This window comes from Equus asinus, chromosome 2, assembly GCF_041296235.1.
Source record: "Equus asinus isolate D_3611 breed Donkey chromosome 2, EquAss-T2T_v2, whole genome shotgun sequence".
NCBI lineage: Eukaryota > Metazoa > Chordata > Mammalia > Perissodactyla > Equidae > Equus > Equus asinus.
Genome location: NC_091791.1, coordinates 74424816 through 74452100, shown reverse-complemented (window position 1 = coordinate 74452100; position 27285 = coordinate 74424816). Strand labels below are relative to the sequence as shown.

Genomic DNA, 27285 nt, shown 5'->3' with positions numbered 1-27285 from the left:
TGTGATGTTAAGCTATCAAGAATTTGGTTGGATAAATTATACCAAAGAAAGGAATCCCAGCGCTTGATTTACTCTGTTCATTCTAAGAATTAGAGCAGTGCTGTCCAGTGGAACTTTCAGTGGTGATGGACGTGTTCTGTATCTCATTGTCCAGCATGGTAACCACTGGCCACACTTGTCTTGACCACTTGAAATGTGGTCTAGGAGCTATATGACTGAATTTCCATTTTAATTAATTTAAATTTATGTAGCTACATGTGGATTGTGGCTGCTTATTGGACAGTGTATTGTTTTGATCACAATCTAAGGATGGTTGAGTATAAAAGAAGCACGTTTTATAATTTTTTTTTATTTTTTTAAATTTTTTTTATTAATGTTATGATAGATTACAACCTTGTGAGATTTCAGTTGTACATTTTTGTTAGTCATGTTGTGGGTACACCACTTCCCCCTTTGTGCCCTCCCCCCATCCCCCCTTTTCCCTGGTAACCACCGATCAGATCTCCTTGTCAATATATTAACTTCCACCTATGAGTGGAGTCATATAGAGTTCGTCTTCCTCTGACTGGCTGATTTCGCTTAACATAATACCCTCGAGGTCCATCCACGTTGCTGTGAATGGGCCAATTTTGTCTTTTTTTGTGGCTGAGTAGTATTCCATTGTGTATATATACCATATCTTCTTTGTCCAATCATCTGTTTCTGGGCACGTAGGTTGGTTCCACGTCTTGGCTATTGTAAATAATGCTGTGATGAACCTAGGGGTACAAGGGACTCTTGGGATTTCTGATTTCAGGTTCTTAGGATAGATACCCAGTAATGGGATGGCTGGGTCATAGGGTATTTCTATTTTTAACTTTTTGAGAAATCTCCATGCTGTTTTCCATAGTGGCTGTACCAGTTTGCATTCCCACCAACAGTGTATGAGGGTTCCTTTTTCTCCACAACCTCTCCAACATTTGTCGCTCTTGGTTTTGGATGTTTTTGCCAATCTAACGGGTGTAAGGTGATATCTTAGTGGTTTTGATTTGCATTTCCCTGATGATTAGTGATGATGAACATCTTTTCATGTGTCTATTGGCCATATTCATATCTTCTTTTGAGAAATGTCTGTTCATGTCCTCTGCCCATTTTTTGATCGGGCTGTTTGTTTTTCTGTTGTTAAGCCGTGTGAGTTCTTTGTATATTATGGAGATTAACCCTTTGTCGGATAAGTGGCTTGTAAATATTTTTTCCCAATTAGTGAGCTGTTTTTTTGTTTCAATCCTGTTTTCCCTTGCCTTAAAGAAGCTCTTTAGTCTGATGAAGTCCCATTTGTTTATTCTTTCTATTGTTTCGCTCAACTGAGGTGTTATAGTGTCCGAAAAGATTCTTTTGAAACTGATGTCAAAGAGTGTACTGCCTATATTCTCTTCCAGAAGACTTATTGTTTCAGGCCTAATCTTTAGGTCTTTGATCCATTTTGAGTTTATTTTAGTGTGTGGTGAAAAAGAATGGTCAATTTTCAGTCTTTTTCATGTGGCTGTCCAGTTTTCCCAGCACCATTTGTTGAAGAGACTTTCTTTTCTCCATTGTAGGCCCTCTGCTCCTTTGTCAAACATTAGCTAGCTGTCCATAGATGTGTGGTTTTATCTCTGGGCTTTCAATTCTGTTCCATTGATCTGTGGACCTGTTTTTGTACCAGTACCATGCTGTTTTGATCACTGTAGCTTTGTAGTATGTTTTGAAATCGGGGATTGTGATTCCGCCAGCTTTATTTTTCTTGCTCAGGATTGCTTTAGCAATTCGCGGTCTTTTGTTGCCCCATATGAATTTTAGGATTCTTTGTTCAATTTCTGTGAAGAATGTTCTTGGGATTCTGATTGGGATAGCGTTGAATCTGTAGATTGCTTTAGGTAGTATGGACATTTTAACTATGTTTATTCTTCCAATCCATGTGCATGGAATGTCTTTCCATCTCTTTATGTCGTCGTCAATTTCTTTCAAGAAAGTCTTGTAGTTTTCATTGTATAGATCCTTCACTTCCTTGGTTAAATTTATCCCAAGGTATTTTATTCTTTTCATTGCGATTGTGAATGGGATTGAGTTCTTGAGTTCTTTTTCTGTTAGTTCATTGTTAGTGTATAGAAATGCTACTGATTTATGTATGTTGATTTTATACCCTGCTACTTTGCTGTAGTTGTTGATTATTTCTAATAGTTTTTCTATGGATTCTTTGGGGTTTTCTATATATAAGATCATGTCCTCTGCAAACAGCGAGAGTTTTACTTCTTCATTGCCTATTTGGATTCCTTTTATTTTTTTTTCCTGCCGAATTGCTCTGGCCAACACCTCCAGTACTATGTTGAATAGGAGTGGTGAAAGTGGTCACCCTTGTCTTGTTCCTGTCCTCAGAGGGATGGCTTTCAGTTTTTGTCCATTGAGTATGATGTTGGCTGTGGGTCTGTCATATATGGCCTTTATTATGTTGAGGTACTTTCCTTCTATACCCATTTTATTGAGGGTTTTTATCATAAATGGGTGTTGGATCTTGTCGAATGCTTTCTCTGCATCTATTGAGAAGATCATGTGGTTTTCGTTTTTCATTTTGTTGATGTAGTGTATCACGTTGATTGACTTGCGGATGTTGAATCATCCCTGTGTCCCTGGTATAAATCCCACTTGATCATGGTGTATAATCTTTTTGATGTATTGCTGTATTCGGTTTGCCAAAATTTTGTTGAGGATTTTTGCATCTGTGTTCATCAGTGATATCGGCCTGTAGTTCTCCTTCTTTGTGTTGGCCTTGTCAGGTTTGGGTATCAGAGTGATTTTGGCTTCATAGAATGTGTTAGGGAGTACTCCATCTTCCTCAATTTTCTGGAATAGATTGAGAAGAATAGGTATTAAGTCTTCTTTGAATGTTTGGTAAAATTCTCCAGAGAAGCCATCTGGTCCTGGACTCTTATTTTTGGGGAGGTGTTTGATTACCGTTTCTATTTCCTTATTTGTGATTGGCCTATTCAGATTCTCCATTTCTTCCTGATTCAGTTTGGGGAGATTGTAGGAGTCTAGGAATTTGTCCATTTCTTCCAGGTTGTTCAATTTGTTGGCATATAGTTTTTCATAGTATTCTCTTATGATCCGTTGTATTTCATTGGTATCTGTTGTGATGTCTCCTCTCTCATTCCTAATCTTATTTATTTGCGATTTCTCTCTTCTTTTCTTGGTGAGTCTGGCTAAAGGTTTGTCGATTTTGTTAATTTTTTCAAAGAACCAACTCTTTGTTTCATTGATCCTTTCTATTGTCTTTTTTGTTTCAATATCGTTTATTTCTGCTCTTATTTTTATTATTTCCCTCCTTCTACTGACTCTGGGCTTTGTTTGTTCTTCTTTTTCTAGTTCTGTTGGGTGTCATTTGAGGTTGCTTATGTGAGCCTTTTCTTGTTTAGTGAGGTGAGCCTGTATTGTGATGAATTTCCCCCTTAGAACTGCTTTTGCTGCATCCCAAATGATTTGGTATGTCGTGTTCTCATTTTCATTTGTCTCCAGATAATATTTGATTTCTTCTTTAATTTCTTCAATGATCCATTGTTTGTTCAGAAGCGTGTTGTTTAGTCTCCACATTTTTGCACCTTTCTCTGCTTTTTTCTTGTAGTTGATTTCTAGTTTCATAGCATTATGATCAGAAAAGATTCTTGATATTATTTCAACTCTCGTGTATTTATTGATGTTTCCCAAAATATGGTCAATGCTTGAGAATCTTCCATGTGCACTTGAGAAGAATGTGTAACCTGCTGTTTTTGGATGAAGTGTTCTATATATATCTATTAAGTCCATCTGGTCTAATTTTTCATTTAATTCTATTATTTCCTTGTTGATTTTCAGTCTGGATGTTCTGTCCATTGGTGTTAATGGTGTGTTGAGGTCCCCTACTATTATTGTATTGTTGTTGATGTCTTCTTTTAGTTCTATTAAGAGTTGCTTTACAAATTTTGGTGCTCCTCTGTTGGGTACGTATATATTTATAAGTATTATGTCTTCTTGGTGGAGAGTCCCTTTTATCATTATATACTGTCCCTCTTTGTCTTTATCTGTTTTGCTTTGAAGTCTACCTTGTCTGATATTAGTATAGCGACACCTGCTTTCTTTTGTTCATTATTAGCTTGGAGTCTTGTTCTCCATCCCTTCACTCTGAGTCTGTGTTTGTCTTTGGGGCTGAGGTGTGTTTCCTGGAGGCAGCATATTGTTGGGTCTTGTTCTTTGATCCATCCTGCCACTCTGTGTTTTTTGATTGGGAAGTTCAATCCATTTACATTTAGAGTGATTATTGAGATGTGGGGGCCTACCACTACCACTTTATGTCTCGTTTTCTGGTTTTCTTCAATTTCCTTTGTTTCTCGTCCCATGGTTTAATCTGTTCTGATGAAGAGCTGCTACTCTCTGTTGTTGTCCTTCTACTTATCTCCTCTGCTCTTGGTTTTGTAGCCCCTTTCCTTTTTTGGATTTTTCAGGAATGAGGGTTTTCCTGAGGATTTCCTGAAGAGGAGGTTTTGTGGCAATGAACTCCCTTAATTTTTGTTTATCTGGGAAAGTTTTTATTTCTCCATCGTATTTGAAGGATATTTTCGCTGGGTAGAGAATTGTCGGCTGTAGGTTTTTGTCCTTCAGATTTTTGAATATATCATTCCACTCTCTTCTAGCCTGTGAGGTTTCTGCTGAGAAATCTGCTGATAGCCTGATGGGAGGTTCCTTTGTAGGTTAGTTTCTTTTGCCTGGCTATCCTTAGTATTTTCTCCTTGTCATTGACTTTTGCTAGCTTCACTACTATATGCCGTGGGGTTGGTCTTCTTGCATTGATAAAGTTTGGAGATCTATTGGCTTCTGTCACCTGAAGATCCATCTCTCTCACCAGATTTGGGAAGTTCTCAGCCATTATTTCTTTGAATAGGCTTTCTGCCCCTTTCTCCTTCTCTTCTCCCTCTGGTATACCTATAGTCCTTACGTTGCATCTCCTTATTGTGTCTGATAATTCTCGGAGAGTTTCTTCATTTCTTTTTAGTCTTACTTCTCTCTCCTTCTCTGCCTGCAGCATTTCTGTATCCCCATCTTCCAAATTGCTAATTCTTTCCTCCATATTATCGGCCCTACTGTTCAGTGCATCTAGATTTTTCTTAATCTCCTCTATTGTGTTCTTCATTTCCAGTATTTCTGTTTGGCTCTTCTTTATCGTATCAAACTCTTTTGTGACATAGCTCCTGAACTCGTTGAGTTGTCTATCTGAATTCTCTCTTAACTCATTGAGTATTTTAATGATGGCTGTTTTGAAGTCATCGTCATTTAGGTTATATATCTCATTTTCTTTGGGATTGTTTTCTGTGTATTTGTTATTTTCCATCTGTTCTGGAGATTTAATGTATTTTTTCATATTGCTTGATGTTGTTGATTTGTGCCTCCGCATAGAGATAGAGTTTAGTTGTCCTTCCACTTGTTTCTGCTGGTGTGGTGGGGGAGCAGCTGTTTATACTGCACCAACCAGGAACCCTATCCACAGTTGCTAACTGGGTCTGGGCCCCTCCTCGTAGTCACAGTGGTCCTTTGGATTCCCTCTTCTGCTGTGGGGGCCGTCACGGGGGAGCTTCAGGCTGCTGGTGCCTACTGTTGCAGCCCACCTAGACGTGCTCCCTCCTTGGGGTCTGCAACGGTGTTATGGGCTTTTCCAGCAGCCAGGGGTAGGATCACTTATATTTGCTGCTCCGTCACTGTCGGCACCCACAAAATCTCACTTGTCCACTATGGGTCGCAGCAGAGCTATTGGCATCTTCTACAGTCTGTGGTTAGCTCGCCTAGCTATGCTACTTTTGTCCCGGGGTCTTCCAGCCTTGTGGCTGCCAGATGGGTGCTCTCTACTAGTGCTGTGCAGAGGCTTTCCCTGAGGCTGCCATGAGCCTGTAGGGTTTCCCCCTAGGCTACGGAGCTGGGTCGCTGGAACTCCACCCAGCCCCAGTCCTGTTCCCCAGGAACTCGGGGAGCCCTTTGCCCTGTCTGGGGGATAGCCGAAGATCCTGATTTCAGTAGTAGCTGGTCAGCTGCTGCCCTGCCTGATATTCTCCTCTCCGGGACCCTCCTGGTGTTGTGGATGCTGGGTGTGGCCCCTCCGCTAATGGCAAACAGAGAGTTTTGTCTGCTGCCTGGGCGGAACTCTGGAGCTTCCCCTCCGGGGCATGGAGCCGGCCTCGGGAGCTTCACCCAGCCCCAGTCCTCTCTGAGATCTCCGGCAATCCCTTTCCCCACCGTGCAGTCAGTGGTAGCCAGGGGGCCGCCGTACCCTCAGTGATTCTCTCTGGGACCCTCTGGGCGCCGTGAACACTAGGCGGGATCTCCCCGCCAATGGTGGGGCGAGACTCTCCCCGTGGGCTCAGGTGTGTAACTCTAGAGTTTCCCTCTGCATTTAGGAGTAATTGCAGGGGGTTTAGGTAGGGTTCTGGTCACCTGTTTCCACCGTCGCTCCTCTGGTGTGTGCTCACTCCTGCCCTAGGTGTGTGTTGATCTTCTGGGGGCGTCCGTTGGAAGAAAGCCACTTGCAGGTACTAGGCTGTTCGGTCGGGGTCGGAGAGTTTTCACCTATCTCCACCTCCTCCCGGAGGGAAGTCCGTCCGCCTTCCGATGTATAGTCACGTGGGTCTGTCAGACGTCCTGAGATGCTGTCTGGATATCCTTTGTTAAGCGATGAGTGTCCAAATAATTGTAGACTCGAAGGGGGAGAGACAAAGAGGACTACTCACGGCGCCATCTTGGATCCTCTCTCACGTTTTATAATTTTAATATCATTTTTCAAGATAAAGTCTCAGCCAGACATTTTCATCACTAAAAAATGAGAAGTTTTGATCCTCATTTTAAATGAATTTGCTTTGTGTAATCTTTTTTCCAGTGCCAATTATAGTTGAATACTTTGGTTACTGTTCCTTTTATTATTTATTTCTACTCATTTCCAGAATGCACTAGTAACAGTTAAAGTAAAAGACACAAATTCAGCAAATTCTAAACTAGGATTGCTTCATTTGAATCCTAAAATTATGCAACATGGAATCCCTACCCTAACCCATTGAAACAGATGCTGAAGAGTCAAGTAAGGTGAGTGAGCAATTTCTCCAGAATGTCTAGGCAAAAAGAAGTTGCCACAACTGTTTTGAGTATCTTGATAGGTAAGGTTAAGAAGGATAAATATGAGCTCCTTTAAAGTAGAAGAGCTTGAAATAAACAATTACTTACATGTTTTTATATTCTTTTGTCTTTTATTACAGGTTATGCTGAAAGCCATCCCTTCTTTCTTGAACTGTTTCAACAAGTTGGTGTTTTCAGTTATGCATGAAGGGCGGCAGAAGGACAAAGGTAATTCAGAGTAATAGTATCAGATGTGCAGTATCAAGTATGTTCATCTTGTGGTAGCTCTCACTACATATGTTACTGAACCACCCAGTTGAGTTTAAATAAGAAAAATACTCAGATCATTGGATGAATACTCAATACAATTTTTAAAAAAAATTTCAAACTGTCACCTTCTTTTCCTGTATCCAAAACAGTGAATGCATTTGCCATCTCCTGATTGAAATAGTTATTTTCCTGGGGGGAAAAAGTGGCTAGATTCAGGAATATTTACGCTCATATAAAGGGGATATAAAATTGACTGCAATCCCATTCTTGCCCTTAAGGAGTTTGTAATTTAATAGGAGAGATTACAAAGGAATGGGCAGTTACGGAGCCATCGCCTTTTATAGAAGGAATGAGTTCCTGGACTCACCAGTCCAGCCTCATCTTGGCAAGGTTATATTTGTTTACCAATGAAGCAAACTGCCACATGACAATAGCATGAATTATGTGTACAGCTTATTTTTCAGCCTTGAAGTTTGTTGGTTTTTGCTAAATTTCTAATTTGAGGGAGATTCTTATTATCTAAAAATTTGCATATAAAGTGAGACTGTCTGTATTGCACTATTTCAAATCTGCATAGCATGGAACAGCCTCGTACCATGTGATGTGCTCTGCACGAAGATAGGGTATCTGGTGGGATGCTCTGGGACCACAAAGGAGTGGTTTACAGCTCAATTTGGAGGTTGTCAGGGAGAACCTGTGGCAGGCTAGAAATATATGAGTTGTACCCAACTTCTCTGCCAGTGTGAATCAGTTTAATAGGTTGAGACTTGTAGATTTAAGCAATAGCTACTTAAAACAATTAACTTTTGAGAAAAGAGAAGGAATGTAGTTGACCCTTAATTATAATTCCCAAATTACTCTGCCTGGTTTTGGGATCAGTCAGTGGCACACTTAGGTATTTCACCTTCTCCCATGCCTAGTGCGGAGCACGTGTCAATGTAATGTTGTGAATATATTTGGGGGCAGGATTGGGAAGCAGATTCCCTCTCCCAAGCTAGCCTACGTCAGTTGATGGTGGCTACCTACGATTCTGTTTTGAGGCCTCTAGGGTCGAGTCTGAGCTCAGCAAGAAAGAATCCCTATTCCAGCTGGTGTTGTCTGCCTAGACAGGAGATGGGAAATGTCCGCGTAGGGGGCTGCCCTGGCCCAGGCCTCGCTGAGCAGTGGTGGAGCAGAGCCCTTCGCACACCCTGCCACAGGTGTGTCCTACATGTAGTTGTAAATGTGTCCTTTGTCATGTGTTCTGAGGAAGTGTGAGGACACGTTCCACATGAGTAGTTCTGTGCTACATCCATTTTGGCATAGCTCGGTCACCTCCAGTCTGCCAAGATTTAGTTCTCTGGTGTATTCATGGCTTAACTGAGTAGAGTTTTAGCTATTTACTCTCCTTTTGTTGGTATCTAATGCACTCTTTAATGACCACATATTAAATCTGTGGCTGAAGTAATAAATGCCAGATATTCATGTTGTGAACTGCATGTGTATGTTGAGCAGTCTGAAAATAGAGAAGAAATGGTACATGTTAGATATTAAAGTGCTTCTTGCTGAAGTGTATTACCTGTTGAAATGTCCAGTGAGTGTTAGCAGTTCACATAATTTCATAAAATTACAGTGATCTAGAAAAATTGCATATATGCAAGATGTTTGTATGTATATTCAAGGTAAAAAAAAAAGACATTGTGCATTCTAAAAATCAAGTTTTTATATATGATATATGTGTAACAAACTGTATCTGTTTAAAATACACAATTTAATGAGTTTTGATAGGTAAATACATGCGGGAAACCACCACCACAGTCAAAATACAGGACTTTTGCATCATCCCCAAAACTGTCCGCTTGCAGTCCATTTCTCCCCCTGGCCCCAGCCCACCACTGATCTGCTTTTTGTCACTGTAGATGTGTTTTCATTTTCTGGAATTTTATGAAAATGGGTATATCACTATGCTGAATGAAAGCTGGGGAGGTGCTCTGGCATATGCTGGGGTTCCCCACCTGGGGTCTGTTGTGAAGGCCTCAGGAGCAGGTGTAAACTGGGCTGTGGGCACATTTGAGGCTGTTAGAATTCTTGAGAGGAGTTTATTAAGAAGAGCCTGGATGGTCCTGGCACCTTAAAGTAGAAAGAACTAGGAATCAGAAATAAATCTGGGAAGACAGGAGGATATCTAGTGATGATAATTGAGTCTTATATCTATCTGCCTATAAAGGAAAAGTTCTGCACAATTTCTGAAACTTAAGGAGGCAAAGACATAATTAGGCCATCTTATCTGTAAAATCATATGATGTCAAAACTCATTTTTTTAAGATAATGTTCCATTTTTTCCCCCATTTTAAGCCTTCCTTGTAGAGATGAATTTCCTTTTTAAATACAAGAACAATCCTAGATGTTTTCCTAAAAATCTTGGTTACCGTACTCTTAAAAAAAAACCCCATGTACTCGAGTATTTTAAGTGTTCTTTTTGTAAGAGAGATAAATATTTGGATATATCATCTCTTCCCTCATTCTGTCTTCAAATTAGCCAATTAAAGAGTCTGGGAAAAGATGGAAGGTTTGAATATCTTTAGACTGTATTAAAAGTATAAAATTAGAAGAGTTAAAATGCACTGTTTTTGAACTAATTGCTTTGGAAACACTTTGCTTCTGTAGGAAGCACAGATGACCTGATGGTGGTTCTAGACTGTGCCCGCCTAGTGGGAAGGATGTACAGCCACATCGCAGCCCGGGCTGAAGAGTTCACAGTGTTTTCCCCCTTTATGGTGGCCCAGTATGTGACGGAGGCACAGAAGGTAAACCAAGCTGACTGTCTCTCATCACGTGCTTTCATTTACAGCCGTTTATAGCAGGACTTCTCAACCAAGGGGGCAAGTGACATTTTGGGCCTGATCATCCTCTGTTGTGGGCTGTTCTGTATATCTTCCGGTGTTGAGCAGCACCCTGTAGGGTTATTGCAAAGACTGAAGAAAGTGACATTCACAGGGCTGGCAGTGGCCTAGTACCTAGGAGGTGCTCAGTCACTGTTAGATCTTTCTTCTTGCACCAGCCCAAACCTCAGTCTCCTGAGTAATAAGGGAGGTGAAATGTTACCCAGGTCCAAGAACAGGAACTCTCACAGGACTGGGTCTAATGGCAACCAGGAAGAGGGGTCCTGGGTCCCCTCAGCAGCAGGAGTTCACGGATCTCTACTCTTTTTTTTTGAGGAAGGTTAACCCGGAGCTTACTACTACCAATCCTCCTCTTTTTGCTGAGGAAGACTGGCCCTGAGCTAACATCTGTGCCCATCTTCCTCTGCTTTATATGTGGGATGCCTACCACAGCATGGCTGTTGCCAAGCCGTGCCACGTCCACACCTGGGATCTAAACTGGTGAACCCAGGCCACCAAGAAGTGGAACGTGTGCACTTAACCGCTGCACCACGGGGCCAGCCCCATGGATCTGTAGTCTTGGGATCTGTCATGCATGTGACTCAGCTGCTCTCAGACACTCAAAGTGGATGACACAGTGGGGATACCTGCAGACTCATTCAGCTAGATTAAATAGAAATACTTTTGTCCTGTTTAGTCTGACTTTTGCCTCAGTATTCTGGATAATTGATTGTTCAACAGTGATCTCACTTTAGAATGTCACTGTGCTATTTTCAAAATTCCACAGGACCTGTGTGACTCATGTTGTGAGTTGACTACAGGACCACATACCTTACTTTGTTTAAATTAAATTTCAGAAGCTTCAAGGACAGTGTGTTCATGTGTATATCTGTCCACTTGCACATGGGTAGATATACATTTATGTTGTATATATCTCTCTCCATAGAGTACCCCCCCTTTGTAAACCTTCTAAGAATAATGTTAAAACCCCTGGTAAACATGTTATGTTAGTGATGTCAGCATTTCTCAAGGGAGATTAGGCTGCATGGGCTTCCTCAGAAAATCTGGTGTTGCATTAGCTTTCTTCCTGACCCTGTAACAGGATGAATCTGTCACTAAGTAATTTTCAAACCCACTGGCACTGCTCACGTCAGCCAGTGGAGATGCCAGTCATATGGGCGGACAGTTGGTCCAGTGGGGACTGGGGGAAATGCTGCAGGAGGCAGCCTGGCCTCATGGCGTGCGCTGGGTCCTCACCAGGCTCTCTGTGTGTAAGGGCTGCTGCAGCACACAGAGACCCTCACAAATCATTCTTTGAATGAGGTGTGGGCTTAGAGTTTGGTTTCCTTGGAATTATTTAGCATTTTAATAGAATCTTGATATTTCCTAAGCACTCGACTCATTAATATGTTAGCTTTTGCTGGAAGAAGACACTGGCGTATTTTCTGTTTCGCTGAAGAATAAAAGGAAACATAGTAATATCATTTAACTGAGGGCCAAGAAGGAAGGCAGTAATTTGAACCCTTAAGTCACTAATTTTTATTCTGAGATTTACTTTATGAGAAGTCTCTGGTCTTTTGGCCCCATTATTCGTGTCTAATTTATGCTTATCAGTTGTTTTTAAATTTTAATCTTGAAAGCCATAGGCCTTGGGAAATATCTAAGGCTGCAGCATCCCAGAATCCATTGGCAGGGCAGTCCATGTTTTATCTTTCATTGTTTTTAATTCAGTAATGAAGAAAATATTCCATATGCATTAGAGACATCTCCTGAGAGAGCCATAAATCTTTCTAGACTAGAAAGACACTTTTAAGTTTAATTAAATGCTAGATAGCAAGTGTAGCTGAGTGGATCTCCTTTGCCTTCCCTCCTGTATCTGTGGATGGGCTATCAGTGGAGGTCTGTCGGAAGTTAGGGCCGATGGCCTGGTGAGACTGTGCTAGTGATGAGGAGCAGCGACTCCTACAGCTTTTGTTCCCTCCACACAGGACTGGGTCACAGTGGAGATGTGTCAGGGAAATTATAGTCACTTTTCTCTTCTGTTTTACCTGTAATCAAGTTGACAACTGTCCCTCTATGTTGATGGCTTAGAGTAAATAGTTTGTACTGCTCATCCTTCCTAAGGTCCTTGTAAGCTACTTGAGGAGGTTTTCCTTCATTGGCCTGTGATGTTTGTTGTAGAAATTGACTTTTTCCCTTGTTTTATAAATAAGTTGTCTGAAACATAAAGATGTGAAGTGGTTGTGTAGGTTTATGCTACTGGTTTTCCTGTTTCCCAGCAGACTCTCTGGTCTGTTCCACTAATGAGATAGCGTGTAAAGGAATCGTGAAGAGCGTGGGTCCTGGACTCAAACCAGGTTCAGATCTCAGTCGGCCACTGGGAAAGTGACTTCCCGGCTTTTTGCCTTTGGAAGTGGAATTGCTTGTTTAGTGAGTGATGATTAACTGAATGAATGAGCAGCAACTTAAAAAGTCCTCACTCCACTAGGAAGATTCAGGACTTTTGTGTTTTGTTTTATTTTTTCTTCCTCTCCCTGATGCCTTACTGTGGAATCACGGACAACATTCCACCTTCAGTCCTTGTGTTCTTATCGTCTATAAAATAGTAAAATTTAAGAGGATGATCTGTCAGAAATTTTTTGAACTATCATGTGAAAGTGACCATAACTTTGAAGAATAGCATCATCTTAGGGACAGAAACAAATTGTCTCTTTAGGAATGTACCTCCCAGTGGTTGCCTTGGTGAATCAAACTCCCAGTTAATAAACTGTCTCCTCTCCAGAAGCTATGTGTTTGCAGAGAGCTATAACTCTTCTAGTTCATCAGGTATTAACAAAGACTCAACCAATCCCAGGCCTGTCACCTGGAACCTTTCTGCTGCCTTTTGGTTTCAGCTACTGGGGTGTTCAGGCTGAAGCCTGAGTGGCTGTGGCAAATGGAATGGAGCCTACTCTCTTGGCCTTTTTGTCTAGATATTAGTCTGAATCTCTGATCTGAAAGTTTGTGTGCAATATCTGATATAGCCTAGTTGGAGCTGGACTGCCTATCCTTCCTGCTATGCCCCGGATTTTAGTTAACCCAGAATTTCAGGGAAGAAATGCATCTTTAGGCACAGGAACCAATTCAGCCATCAGGGTCAGTTAGAAATTTAGGGCCCATTGTGCTATTGTTGACAGAAATGAAAAGATCTAGTAAGTATAATCATAAATCACATCTGATGCTGGGTGATTTGATGTGGTCTAATTGCTAGTCTATCAGTGATCTGGAGGGCATCAGAGCCTGCCTAGCAGGAGGTGGGGTCAGTTGTGTGGTAAACACTGCAGCCGTTACCCCATGGTTAGTATAGCTTCCAGTGTGATTGACTGTCTGGAAGAATTTGACAGTGTGCAGGTGGCTCTTGTAAGAATTTCAGATTTGAAGATTCCACTTTTTAAATCTCCCTAGTAAACACAGAGGCATCACTTACTGAATAGCAAAGCTACCCCTGTGATTTTGTGATGTTTTATTCCAGGTTTTTGTTCACTTGAGTTGGCTTCTATTTCCCCAAAATACAAACGTTTAACATATGAATATTCAGTTATTTAAGTTATGTGCAAAATGGTATTTTAAAAGGAGTGTCTTTTCTCAAACTGGAGGCTGAAGTTGGAATTCCTTTTCAGGTTTCCCAGGCCTTAGTCCCTGCTTGTTTGCTCTTACAGAGGTTTGTCCTCCTTTCCTAGGTCACCTTGTATCCGGCGGTGAAAGGCCTTCTGCAGGAGGGCATCTACCTCATCCTGGACCTCTGCATTGAACCAGACATCCAGTTCCTACGGGTCGCACTGCAGCCAGGAGTGAGAGACATCTTTAAGGAGCTGTACAATGATTACGTGAAGTATCACAAGGCAAAACACGAAGGAGAGAAGAGATACACCGTCTAAGGCTGCAGCTTTACAGAGGTGCTGCCAGCAGTGCTGAGTGGCCTTGGCCCCCAGGCTTAAAGAGTGGAGAGTGAAAGACTTCAGATGTTCTAATGTGCAGTGTTGGCGTATGTGGAAAATCCTTTTCGGTTTATATAATTTAGATTTTATTGTCGTGTTTTTTAAACAGTATTTTTTAACGTCTTTTTATGCAGTAAGTATTGCAATAGAATCCTGAAAATAGACACTAGGATAAGGTGCATGCAGTAAAAAATTGCCAGATCTCTCTGATGGCCATTTCAAATGTCCAAATGTGGTTCTTGTCTCAATTCAGTGGTTTGGTTCCCCTCTCCCCACTAAGAACTATCTAGAACCTGTTTTTTACTTCAGATACATGGCTATATAATTAAATCGCTTTTAAATATCTTTGCCTTTTATATTCTTCAAGTAAGTGACATGGGAAGTATTCTTGAAATGCCACTTTTTCTGCCTTCTCTCTGAGTATACCTTCTGATGGGGCTGGAGAAAGTTAGAGCTTTGCTACCCCGTGTCGGCTGAGGTGCCTGCTCTGGGCGGGGGTCGGGGCCCCTGGTGTGCAAGTAGATGCTCTTTAGGGCTCTGTTCTCCTACCTACTCTTCCTGCTTTAGCCTTCTAAAGTTTACTTTGGAATTTTTTTTCCTATTCAGTCTAAGAAATACTCTTAGTTGTTTTTACTTATTACCTAAGCAATGTATTTCATTATAGCAACCTCAGAAAATAAGAGGGAAAAAATTTTAGAAACCCTCCTAGCCCCAGCTACCCAGACAGCCTCTGCCACCTCCTTGGTGTGAGTTGTTTTCATCCCTTTACCGTGCATCTGTATATAGAGAGAGGTGTACATAAGGAAACATAGTTGCCACATTGGATTATAAATGCACTTTTGTTTTAGTTACCTAACTTTTTTCCCTATGTAATATTTCAATAACATCTTTGGGTATATAAAGACATTTGACATACTTTTTAATGGCTGAATAGTAGTCCATTGAGTAGATGTAGCTGTTTTATCTAATAAATCCTGCGTGGTTAGACATCAGGATCTGTCCAAGTTTCCTTTTATAGGCAGTGCTTTCAGCTGACTCTTCCCTTCTATCTTTATTTTCATAAGATGAATTCCCACAAGTTTTCAAAAAATTGCTTGTCAAAAATCCTTTCACTTTTTAATGATTTATATAAATATTGCCAAATTGCCCTCCGGAAAATGAACTAGTTTATTTTCCCACTAGTCAATCAACCTTAATATTACTGATTTTCTTTCCTTTTTTTTTAAGATTGGCACCTGTGCTAGCATCTGTTGCCAGTCTTTTCTTTTTTTTCTTCTTCTCCCCAAATCCCCCCCATACATAGTTGTATATGATTTTCTTTTTTTATGTTTCCTTGATAGAGAAATGTTATTTTGTTTTGAATTTCTTTAGTTACTAAGAGGTTGTACACTTTTCATATTTACCTTTTTATTTCTTATCTAAATTATGTTTACATATTTATGTTTGTTATGTAATATTAGCTTCTTTCTCAGTTGGGATATTTGCTTTCATTATTACTTACTGTCTTTGTGGAATTCATGTTGGATTTCTCCTGAAAATCCTTGTTTAGTCAGTCAAATTGTAGTCTTACATTATTTGAAGGATCATCCCTAAGCAAAAGGCTTTTTTCCATTACTTTTTCATGCATGTATGATTGGAACAGACAATATAAAGTGGATTTTTGGGCTATCTAAGAGAAATAGCCCATTTTTCATGGTCCAGATTTGATTTTCTTTCTTGCATTGGCTGACTGAGTCCGGGAGATGGTTCTCCTTTGCATGTGTTTTATCCATTTCCTTCCCTCTGTCTAGACAGTGTGTGTGTAGAAGCCTTCTAAGCTCTGGGGACCAGAAATGGATTCAGGTGGTCTGGCATCTTTGTGCTTAAGGCTCCGTATTGATGGAATTTTGTTTCTGTGCTGAATTCCCTGCAGGATCCTAAAACATGCTGATGACGTTATTTCTTGTTCACACCTGGGGATGGTATGTTGGAGGGAGCAGGTAACCTTTTAAGGTCACAGGCTGTAAATAGAGGTGGAATTAAAACCATGTTCTTGGTTTTACCCTTTTGGTCAAGTGCCAAGACAGGAGCGTCATGGGTCTGAGAGGCCCTCGTGGAATTGTGTTCATGACCGCCGGAGATTAGCAATAATTCATTTTCCCCTGCTTTTGGAGTGTTTGTGGAGTGCAGGCAGACATGGAGCAATTCTTCAGGCATCCGGATGGTGGCACTGCAGGGCCACAGCTGAAGGCCCCATGCTGCTTTGAAAAGGGAACTCGGAGACATCTGTCTATGGAGAGTTCGCAGCCTTTGGAGAAAGGGAATGAGGAAGAGAAGGCTGTTACTCCGTGTCCTTCTTGCACAGTTCAAATGTGCTATCTCTGAAGTATTCCCATTCTTGAGAAAGGCTGTCCTGATTTCCTTACAATCATTTCTATTTGAACTCTAAACCTTCAGGAAAGAATACTTTTCAACTCCATTTTGCTGATTAATAGGGAAGAGGAAGCATTTTTCTTAGTGGTAGTAATGGAAGCTATGCTGTGTTCATTTTTATTTTATTAGAGTAGACCTCACGGGCAAAGAGAGTTGGCCCGGGCCAGCTCTCTACATGGCAGATCAAGGGGCTTAGAGGTGACAGTGAAACACTGGGTTTGAGCGAAACCGCGTGAGACCTGCTGTGGCGCCAAACTCCTTTACACTGGATGGTCCATGTTACTCATTCATTTGACAAGTAGGTATCAGTTTCCTCTCTACTGTGCCGGGCACTGGGGCTGCAGTCCTGGTCTTTATGGAGCTTGCTTTCTGGCAGAAGTCACTGACAATGAGCCAGCAATCAAATAAGCATGATCATTGCAGAGGATGGTCACAGGGATGGGAAGCAAAGAAGACAAGTGCAGGGGCTAGGACGGACTGGGAAAGGCCATCCTTGGGAGGTGACAATTGAGCTGAGACTTGCCTGAATGATAAGGAGCCAGCCATTCCAAAAGCAGGGACTTTCAGGAGGCCTGCACTGAATTCACTTGTGAGCCTCGTTTTGGCCGAAAACCTGAAAGGAGGGACAGATGTGACAAATTCAGGAGGAGAAAGGCTTAATGTGGGGGGCTCTGCCTGGGATGTGACTTTGCAGGGGCTGCTGTGGAGGTCCTGGATAGTAGAACATCAAGTGGCCCCAAAGAGAACACAGACGGCAAATTGCCCTATTCCCAGCCTTTACCTTCACCTCTACCCATGGACTACAGTGGATAGGTATTCACAGCCTGTCTTCCTCTGCAGCTTCCCAAGACGTGGACTCTCCACAAGAGCTTAACTCCTTTCTCGTCACAGCTTCCCTGCTGCTTATTTGTGAAAACTTTGCCCGATGCTAAGGAATGAATGAGGCTTAAGAAGAAAAGACATGTCAAGGAGAGCACGTGTGTACTTGGAAGGGATTTGGGTTGAAAGTTTTCATTTTTGCCTGGTTTCTCATTTTGATCTTCAAAATAGTTCATAGAGATTGCTTTGATCTTTGCCAATGTGCCAGGCTACAACCCTGTCTCTTTCTAATAAGCTTTATGCTTTGAGTCTTATAAAATTCACTGAAGAGGCAGCACTTCTATCGTTTTTGATTCTTCATTACCCCATGTGCTATCTTAACGCTCTTCCTTTCTCTGTCTCTTTTTCATTTCACTTTTCTTTCTAAAGGTCTCAGGTGTCTCTGTCGTTTTCCTTTTTCAGCTCTTCCTTCCCTCCTCAGCCGGGATCTTACAGTTGTCTCTCTAATGAGTGTTAATTTCTGTTGCTCTGGACCATGGGCCCAAAGGAATCTTTGTCCCTTGTGTCCCTCCGGACACTACTGTTATCATCATGCGGCAGCGTCTACTCCCGTGTTGTCTCTCCGTCTGTGTCTGCAGCTCCCAGCCCTCCCCTCCCTGCTGGGGACTTCAGCTCTGTACCCAGTTTCCCTCTTGTTTGCTGCTGGCGTTCTCTGTAGCCTCAGCGTCCACACTGAGGATCCTCTGACACCCTGCCCCACATTTCCAGGAATGTCCACCTCTGTGCTCCTTCAGCCCTCAGTTTCTAATGTTAGGTCTCCCACTGGAGCCCCCTCGATCCAAGGAGCCAATGTCCCCTACCTTCTGTACCACCCGGTCTCCACCTGCCCTGTTATCCTTCTGCCCAGCTTGTTCCCTGTTGCCACCATGTCCAGAGATGCCCGTGGTGATCCTACCTCTCTCATTGCAGGGAAACAAGCGCTATTGCTGGAGAAAGTAATAAAATCTTGGTGATGGTTCTCCAGAAGACCCTGTTCTCTCTCCTCAGCTCAGTCTGCCTGTTGGGAGCAAAGTCTCTTTTTCCATCAGAGGAAGAAGCATCCATGAGGTAGCATAGTTTGAGATATTGTAAGTTAGTGGTGATGGGGTTATTATAAAGGTTTTACTATGAAGTTGTGGTTGATTGTAGAAAATAAATCTTATGCATGAGAGAAAGAAAAAGGTTTGTAAAATCTCCATAATGAACACAACTGATATGAGAGGGAAAGGGTTCTCATGACAAAGGAGGACCGAAGGATGTGATTCAGCAGAAGTGGGCACCGACACGCTGTAGGCAGTGGGACCAGCTCAGCTGGTGCCTGCGATGAGAAATACACTCATAAAATGGGACTATGGAAGATCTAGCAAAGATTACCTGGCCAGATGCCACAGTGCTGATAAGCCCCCAGAGAAAGTGCTGGGGGAGACCATGCAAATAAATGTGTAGACGTGTGCCTAATAATCATCCTGGAGGACATGCCACACTTAGTTTTACCAGCTGTGGCCACTTTAAAGACCAGGATGATTGCCCTTGTCTGTATGATCATGGGTGCCCACAGCAGTCCAGGTCCAGTATTCATTCTCCAGGCATGCAGCATGTGCTGGTATTCTCTTTAAACCTTCTGTGAGGTTTTGTCACAGGGTAAATGAGTCAAACAAGCTTTTTCCAGTGTTCTAACCATATCCCTTCTGTCTCTCGAATCTCTATCACTTTGCTTTCTGTTACAGACACACAGAGAATACACTTAATCTAAAAAATGTGATTGTTGATCCTGTTATCCTCCCAAATTACCACCAGCCCCTTCTCTTGACAGTCAGCCAAATATAAGGAGTAGTCTGCATTTGTTGTTTGTACTTTGCTGTCATTTTATCCTAGTAATCCTCCCCATTGAAGCTGCCCTCTGAAAGATAATGGACTCGGTTTTAATCACCCAGGTCTTGGCTGTTTAGTCAGTTCCTGATTCATCTCTAGTCACCTTTAGCTTGTTTAGGCCCACCATTTCCTTTCTGACTTCTGTCTCTAGGGTCCCTGGTAGCTGCGATGCTCTTTCTTACCTTCACCAGCTCCTTTTTCTCTCCCTACCCTAAAACGCTGGTGTCCCTGAGGATCAGTCCTTGACAGTTCTCACTTGACCTTCTTGCTCTCCACCTCTTCGTTCCTCTGATGTCACCAGTTGCCTCTGTGCAAGTCCCTCTCAGACTTCCCAGTTTCTACTCATTGACTCACCCTGTCTTGTCTCAAATAGACAACTAGAGAGACAGAACTGGTTTCTCACTTTCAGTCTCCCAGTGTTTCTAACTCTGTCCTTTGGCTTCAGCTGTCATTACCAGCATCTATGTTGCTGTGCCAGCCCATCTTCCCTCCTTTCTCTTACTGCCTATGCTCATCCATCCCATATATTGTTTCTAAATAGTCCTAGTGGTTGCACCTCCACCTTGCTTAAAAACCTTCGAGAACCCTTTCTCTTCTGAAAACAAACTCTTTATCTGGGGACTGGAAGCTCTCTGTGATCTGACTACAGTCCGTCTACAACCTTTCCAGCTGTCAAGGAAGGACCTTCACCAAAGTGGACTCCCTGCCGTCCTCCAGACACATCCTGCTTGTTAAACATGCAGCCCCTCTGCCTGTCCCCTCCACCTGCACTGTTAAAACCCTACCCTCACTCTCCGCCTCATTCTGAGCTTGCCGTTCCTGGTCCCTGTAGCTGAAAACAGTGGCTTCTGGAGGTAAAACCTCAAGCTTGGCCTTTCACTATGTTCCTGTGTGCACCATCTCCCATTGCCAACTGGCTGTGCAGTCCTTGAAGGCAGGTCCCATGTCTGTGCTTCCCTCAAGCACAGCTTGAATGTAACCAGGACAGGAACAGGGAAGCCAGCCACCGAGCTCTGGTAAGTTCCAGACTCTAGGCTAAGTGCTCTTTCTCTAAGTCTTCTCATGCTGGGCCCACAGGGACAAGGTCAGAGAGGTAAGAGAGCTCCAGAAACAGGCCACAAATGACCCACCTGGGAATTAAACCCAGCACTGTCTTATTCCATAGCCTTTTATACCACACAAGTTGTTTTCATACTTTTTTTTTCCCGTTTAGCAGTGAATGATCTTCCAAAGCAAAATCTGATGTAGAACATCAGTGTTTTGAACAGAAGAAAATAGGGCTACCAAAGTTGAAGTGCCCTCCCTGCCTTGCCCTGCCTCTCAGATCTGCTCTCCCTCCCTGCTGTCCCGTCCCCGGCTCTGCCCCCTCCCTACCCTCCTCCCTCCCCTCCCTGCGCACCCTCCCAGCTTTGCTGGACCACCAGGGTCTCCTTTTCTTTCACAGCTTTCTGTGAAAGTCTCTCTCCATGAAGACTTCCCTAAAACCTAATCTAAAGCCCCCCCGCCATGACCGTCCCATCATCCCCCTGCTTTATCACTCCTTCCTCAGTACTACTCTCCAGGTTACTGTGTATTTTACTTACTTATTTTGTCTGGTGTCCTCTCTCCCAGGAGAAGTTAAATCCCACACAGGAACAGGACCGTGTGCTGCTCACTGCTGCAGCTCAGTGCCCAGGTGGTGCCTGGCCCACAACAATGGCTCAATCCATGTTGAGTGAAATGCCCCAGCCACTCGGGCTCTCAGCAGAGCAGTTTGGAAACCTGCACTCCATCCTTCTGCTTCTGCAAATGTCCACAAGTGTGTCTTTGTAGAACAGAAATTTGAAGGAACAAGTGAGTGAGCAAATGAGGGTGTCCATCCACTGTGTGTAGGCAGCCCTGCGGCCTGAATCTATGGAGGTCGCTGTTTACCAAGAAGCTCAGTCTTGAAATGCATTGTCACTCCACTTAACGGCCACAGCTTACATTTTAATAAAATCTGGAAATGTGATGCTAGTGTTGGACTTTTTTAGCTTCCTGATTGTCACAGTTTCCAGATCCATCATCCCTAATTCAGTACATGTCAGGAGGGCTGCTTGAGCTTTTCAGAACCTGTTTGCTAGGCTCCTAGCTTTGGTCGTCACTCAGATTTGAGGCCAGGCAGAAGACAGCTCTGCCAGATTTTACATTCCGATCAGGCTCCTGGCAACATGTCCTGCTGCTGGCGCTGGCTCTCAGTGCTGGAAATGCAGGAACCGGCAGCTCCCTTTACAGTGGGGGCCTTGAGGAGAGGAGGAAGTATTCAGGGGAGTTGAAATGGGTTAAAAGCAGCCAGCCAGCGAGTAGGGGCACCAAGCTGATATAACTGCCTAGTTGCCTCTGGCATTCTCTGGGTGGCATTTTGTTGCCACTGTTGGTTTTCACTTGACAGATTGTCAAAATGATTAGCATGGATGTCCAAGCTGGTGCATTAGTTTGTGTTCAGCAATTGCTAATGATTTCCTCCAGCCCCTGAAATGCATATTTATCTCACATGTAGGCATGCTGCCAGGGGGCTCTCCTTCCCTCCTTAGAGGACAGGAGGGAGAACTGAAGCTTCCTTTCAAGGTCTCCAAAAAGGGCAAATATTTCTCCCTTTGGGATACCCAGGTTGGAAGTGTCGTATAGAGACCCCCCAAAATCCTGGGTGGTATTTTTCTTCCCTTGGCAGGGGTGGGGGGAGCAGGTGCAGTGATTCAGATGGCTGCGTGCTTGGGACAGACACCTGCAGCAGGGCTGGACGAACGGCCATTGCTGCCCATGGTCTTCTGGACTATGGAAGGTTTTATAATGCATCTTTTATCTTATTGAACAGTTTTCATGCTTCTAACAGTTCTAGCCATGCTTCATGGCTAAGATGCAAAGGGTGTTTGGGGAAAAGGCTATTTAAAGTGAGATTGAGATACAGCTGGTCAAGAGCCAGAGCAGCCCCCATCTCAAAATCCATTTTAAACCCTCATCTGCTTCTTCAGCAGTCTTTCACAGCCGCCTCCCTCCCGTTGTGTTTTAGCTTCTGGTGAAAGTCTTGAGGCTGCTTTGTGCTGTTTTGAGCTCCTCTCTCTGTGACCAACTCATGGGTTCTGGAGTCAGAAGTCGTGGGTTGTGTCCAAGGATAAGAAAAAGAAAATGGGGGGGCCGGCCCGGTGGTGCAGTGGTTAAGTTCACACGTTCTGCTTCTCAGTGGCCCGGGGTTCGCCAGTTCGGATCCCAGGTATGGACATGGCACCACTTGGCAAAAGCCATGCTGTGGTAGGCGTCCCACGTATAAAGTAGAGGAAGATGGGCACGGATGTTAGCTCAGGGCCAGTCTTCCTCAGCAAAAAAAGGAGGATTGGCAGTACTTAGCTCAGGGTTAATCTTCCTCACAAAAAAAAGAAAAAAAGATAATGGGGGGTGGCCCCATGGCCGAGTGGTTAAGTTCGTGTGCTCTGCTTTGGCAGCCTGGGGTTTCAGCAGTTTAGATACTGGGCACGGACCTGGCACCGCTCATCAGGCCATGCTGAGGCAGCGTCCCACATAGCACCAGAGGCACTCACAACTAGAATATACAACTATGTACTGGAGGGCTTTGGGGAGAAGAATTTAAAAAATAGTAATAAAAAAGATTGGCAACAGTCGTTAGCTCAGGTGCCAGCCTTTCAAAAAAAAAAAAAAGAGAAACAAAACGTACTTGTACTTATAAGCCATAACTTCTACCTCTCTCCTCTCCTTAACGCTGATGTGTTTTTTTTGCTGCAGAAGATCTGCCCTGAGCTAACGTCTGCTACCAACTTTCCTCTTTTTGTATGTGAGCCACCACCACAGCATAGCCACTGACAGATGAGTGGTGTAGGTACATGCCTGGAAACCAGGCCCAGGCCATCAAAGCAGAGCACCCTGAACTTTACCACTAGGTCACCAGAGCTGGCTCAAGGCTAAGGTTCTTACACTGGCCTTCAGGGAACCCACGAACCTGCTGAGACCCCATGCCTCAGTTTGTATGTGCAGTTTTCTGGGGAGTGGGTCCATGGCTTCCATTTATTCTGTCTTAGTTTGAGCTCCCCAGAAAGCAGAGGGTGAGAAAAAAGACATGTATGACCTTGTGGAGTCTAATCCCAGGGAGCAGGAGTGAGGGGCCTGGCTAGCAAGCAGAGGAGAGAGAGCTGACAGGAGGGCATGTTCCGCTCCTGCCCTCTGGGTTGCACCTGCATTGTTGGGGGTGGGGAGGAGGCCTCCATCAAGGGAAGTGGTGGGGCAGGAGCCTAGGTGAAGCCAGGTTATGTCTGCAGGAGGTGAAAATGCACACAGAGCTGGAACAAGAGACAAGTGAGGTCTAGAGGCCTCTGCAGGTCTGCAGTGGGGCAAAGAGGCGTCTTACAGATTTTCCAATTACCTGGCTAACTTCAGAGCTGCTGTGTACAGGTGTACAGTTTGCGCACTGCCCCAGAGTTCCTGGCTGGGGGAAAAAGTGGAGGCTGAAATCTGACCTGGGCTCTGTGTGCAGAGCTTTGGATCTAAGGACCTGTGCCCGCCAAGAGAGGGTACCTTTTCTATTAGCTCTGAGGGAGTTCTGCTCACCTGTTTTTCCACAGTAACTAGTGGGGTGACCCATGCTGCCTGTGACCCAGTGGTAGCTTGAAATATAGCTCAGACACCTCCTCATGAGTGAGTCACTGCTCGTGGGACCCCTCCCCTCCCAGCCCACCCTAAGTTTTGTTCCAGACCCCTGCTTCTTAGAGGCAGTTGGTTTTGCTTTGGTTTCTTGTGCCTGCTCAGAAGTGAGGATTAGCCCTCGGTTCTTTCCCTTTCTTTCCTGTTGGCTCCTTCAGCTCACTCTCCTGCAGGAGCTCCCAGCATGCCCCAGTGTCAGGGCTGCCTCTGTTTTGACATAAGATCTTTGGCATTGAGTCATAGTTTTCCTTTGGCAAACAAATGCATCTAGCTTATGGAATGTGTGACAACTTCTGTATTTTTATTATATTTATTTATTTTTGGTGAGGAAGATTAGCCCTGAGCTAACAGTGGTGCCAGTCTTCTTCTATTTTGTATGTGGGACATCACCACAGCATGGCTTGATGAGTGGTGTGTAGGTATGCACCCAGGATGTGAACCCACGAACCCTGGGCCACTGAGGCAGAGCATGTGAACTTGACCACTATGCCACCTGGCCGGCCCCTGTATTTTTATTTTTTAACTTATGAAGCAATATATTTGTGGTTTCATTTGGCAAACATTTACTAACTTTTACTGTGTAGCAGGAACCACTTCCTATTTGTGAGACTCTCAGGAAGTGGCTTAATTTCCTGAGTTTCATTTTCTCATCTGTGAAATGGACGTAATAATAATTGACCCCAGAGTAGTCCTGTACCTTAAACAAAATAATGGATCTTAAAGGGCTTCACCCAATACCAGCACATAGAAGGTGTTCAATAGATGTAAATGTTCCCCCCGCCAATTCCTCCTCCCTTTCCCAAGAGGCAATATGACGAAGTGACTGCTGCCAAAGCGCTCATAGCCAGCCCTGCCCTCTCCCCCTTCCAGTGTGACAAGCTCTCTGGGGATGGCACATCCCATTCTGCTAGGCACTGGTGAAAAGTATGTGCTCTGAAATTACGCTCTCCGGGCTCCGTCCTACCTGTAGCTCCTATGCCTCCTTTTCCTTCTAGAACACGTCTCACAGAGTTGTTGGGAGAATTAAGGTAGGTAGGATATGAAGAGCACTTAGAACACTGTCTGGCACACAGCCAGCGTTCAGTAAATAGTAGCTGTTATCATCGTTGTTCTATGAGCAATGAGAGAGAAGCAAGTGGAAATCCAAACTTGCTTAAGAGCCAGTAGTATTTGAAATGACTTCTGTTGGCCTGTTGCCTGAGAGAGGCTGGAGAAAATCATCAGTTATGGAGACATTAGACTGAGCAAGTGCCAAGGCCTGCAGATGTAAAAAGATGTAAGCAGGCCTGGTCCTGTGAGGAGGCCAGCACCCTCAGCTGCAGGCCCGGTGGGCGGCCCACCACCAGGGTGCTGAATCAAGCCTCTAGTTTCTCTAAGTTCATATTCCACTGCTGCTGGGTCTTTAGAACAACGATTGAGCTTATAAAGACCTAGGAAAATGTCTTTTCTGAACTTTAATTCTTTGTTGTGAATGCTGAGGCGGAAATATACTTTTGTGATTCAGAACATGGATTCCAAGTCAGACATACTCAGTTCGAATCTTACTTGTCATTTATTAAACTATCTGTGTGACTTTGTGCAAATCACTTAATCTCTCTGTTCCTTGGTTTCCCTATCAAGAAAAGAGGGATAATAATAGCACATACCTCGTATGGTTGTTCCAGGGATTAAAGGTGATAAAGTACGAAAGACTTTTAGTACAATCCCTGGAAGAGAATAAGTGCTATTATTACTTAAAAAACTTTGTCCTCAACTTTTTATTGTAAAAAATTTCAAAATTATAGAAACATTGAAAATATAGCACAATAAACACACATATACTCTGCACCTAGATTTAAAAACTGTAAATATCTGACATATTTGCTTTCTCTCTATATGTATACTAGCATATCTATATCTATATATATCATAAAATTTTTAGTCTTACAGTATGAAAGGAAGTTGTTGACATGATGTTTCACTCCTAAAAACTTCATCCTGCTCCCAGTAATAAGGACGTTCTCCTGTGGAGCCACAATGCCATTAATCACACTTAAGAAACATCAGAATAGTTCCATAAAAGCATCTAATGTTTACGTCCAAATTTTTCCGGTTGTCCCAAGAAGGACATTTGTATGGTGCCAAAGTATCACCCCAAGGATTACTCGCTAAGTCCAAAGAGAGAGGGCGCTATCTTTCTTGTAGAGAGATCTGGCCATGTTAGCAATAAACAGAATCCCACTAAGTAGTCATCTGCTTACATGTCATCACCTAAGAGAGATTGTCACCAAAATGTTTACCTGTAATCTAATCAAGCCTCTAGAAGTATACTGTTCAATTTGGTAGCCACTGGCCAGCCATATGTGGCTATTGACCACTTGAATCGTGGCTAGTCCCAGCTGTGATGTGCTCTAAGTATAAAATATGTTCCAAGTTTTGAAGATTTAGTATTAAGGAAATAATTTAAAATATTCATTTATAATTTTTAAAATATTGATTGTGTTGAAACTATAGGCTTTTAGATATGGTAAGTTATAATAAAGTATGCTGTTAAAATTAACTTCACCTATTTTAAATTTTTAAAAATGTGGCTACTAGAAAATTGAAAATTATGTATGTGGCACAATCATATTTCTATTGGACAGCACTGCTCTAGATCTAACTTTCAGAAAGTCAAGGAATGGAGGAACAAGATAAGTGACATGAGGAAACAATCTGATAAAACTAGAATTTGCGACTTTCTGTAAAACTTTTCAAAAAGTCATAAAGAAAGGAAAAGGTGAAGGGATCATTCTAGATAAGAGACTATGGAGATAAAACAGGCAATTCTTGAATCTGGATTGGATCCGACAATAGAAGCAACCAAACATCTCCTGCCCCCCCCCCCCCCCGCCATGCAAAGTCATAAGAGCCACTCTTAGCAGCTGTTATTATGAAAGGTGAGCAAGAACTAGATGGAGAAGGGCGTGCTGTGTATTTGATGAGGACAGTCCAGGTAGCTTAAGAGAGGTTTGTTATTCTACGTGGTTCACAGCAGGGCAGACCTCTAATGCAGGTCCCTATGTTCTGGTGACGTATGTTCACTTAGGAGTTTGAGAAACTTCACTGTATCAGTGAGCTCAGCATCAACTCGGTTCTCAGAGCTAACTCACAATGTCATGATCACTGAACTTGAAAGAGATTTACAATGGACAAGCTCCATTGACAGTGACTGCCAGATGGATCTATTAACGAAGGCATCAAGG

At 43.1% G+C, this 27285-nt stretch overlaps 1 protein-coding gene across 6 annotated transcripts in view; it reads left to right on the top strand.

Moving 5' to 3' along the window:
• The window catches only part of URB2 (URB2 ribosome biogenesis homolog), a 131282-nt gene that overhangs the window by 18001 nt on the left and 85996 nt on the right, over positions 1-27285 (top strand). For 5 of the 6 annotated variants that reach the window (XR_011501618.1, XM_044757840.2, XM_014860839.3 and 2 more), the window contains 3 exons: positions 7284-7371; positions 10060-10199; positions 13994-14593. Coding sequence is in view for 4 of the 6 variants with exons in the window: in XM_044757840.2 (XP_044613775.1) it covers positions 7284-7371; positions 10060-10199; positions 13994-14191 (426 nt within the window). In the remaining 2 variants the exon portion in view is untranslated. Of the gene's footprint in view, positions 1-7283; positions 7372-10059; positions 10200-13993; positions 14594-27285 lie in introns of those variants that run through there. The other variant, XR_006519547.2, reaches the window with a different exon arrangement.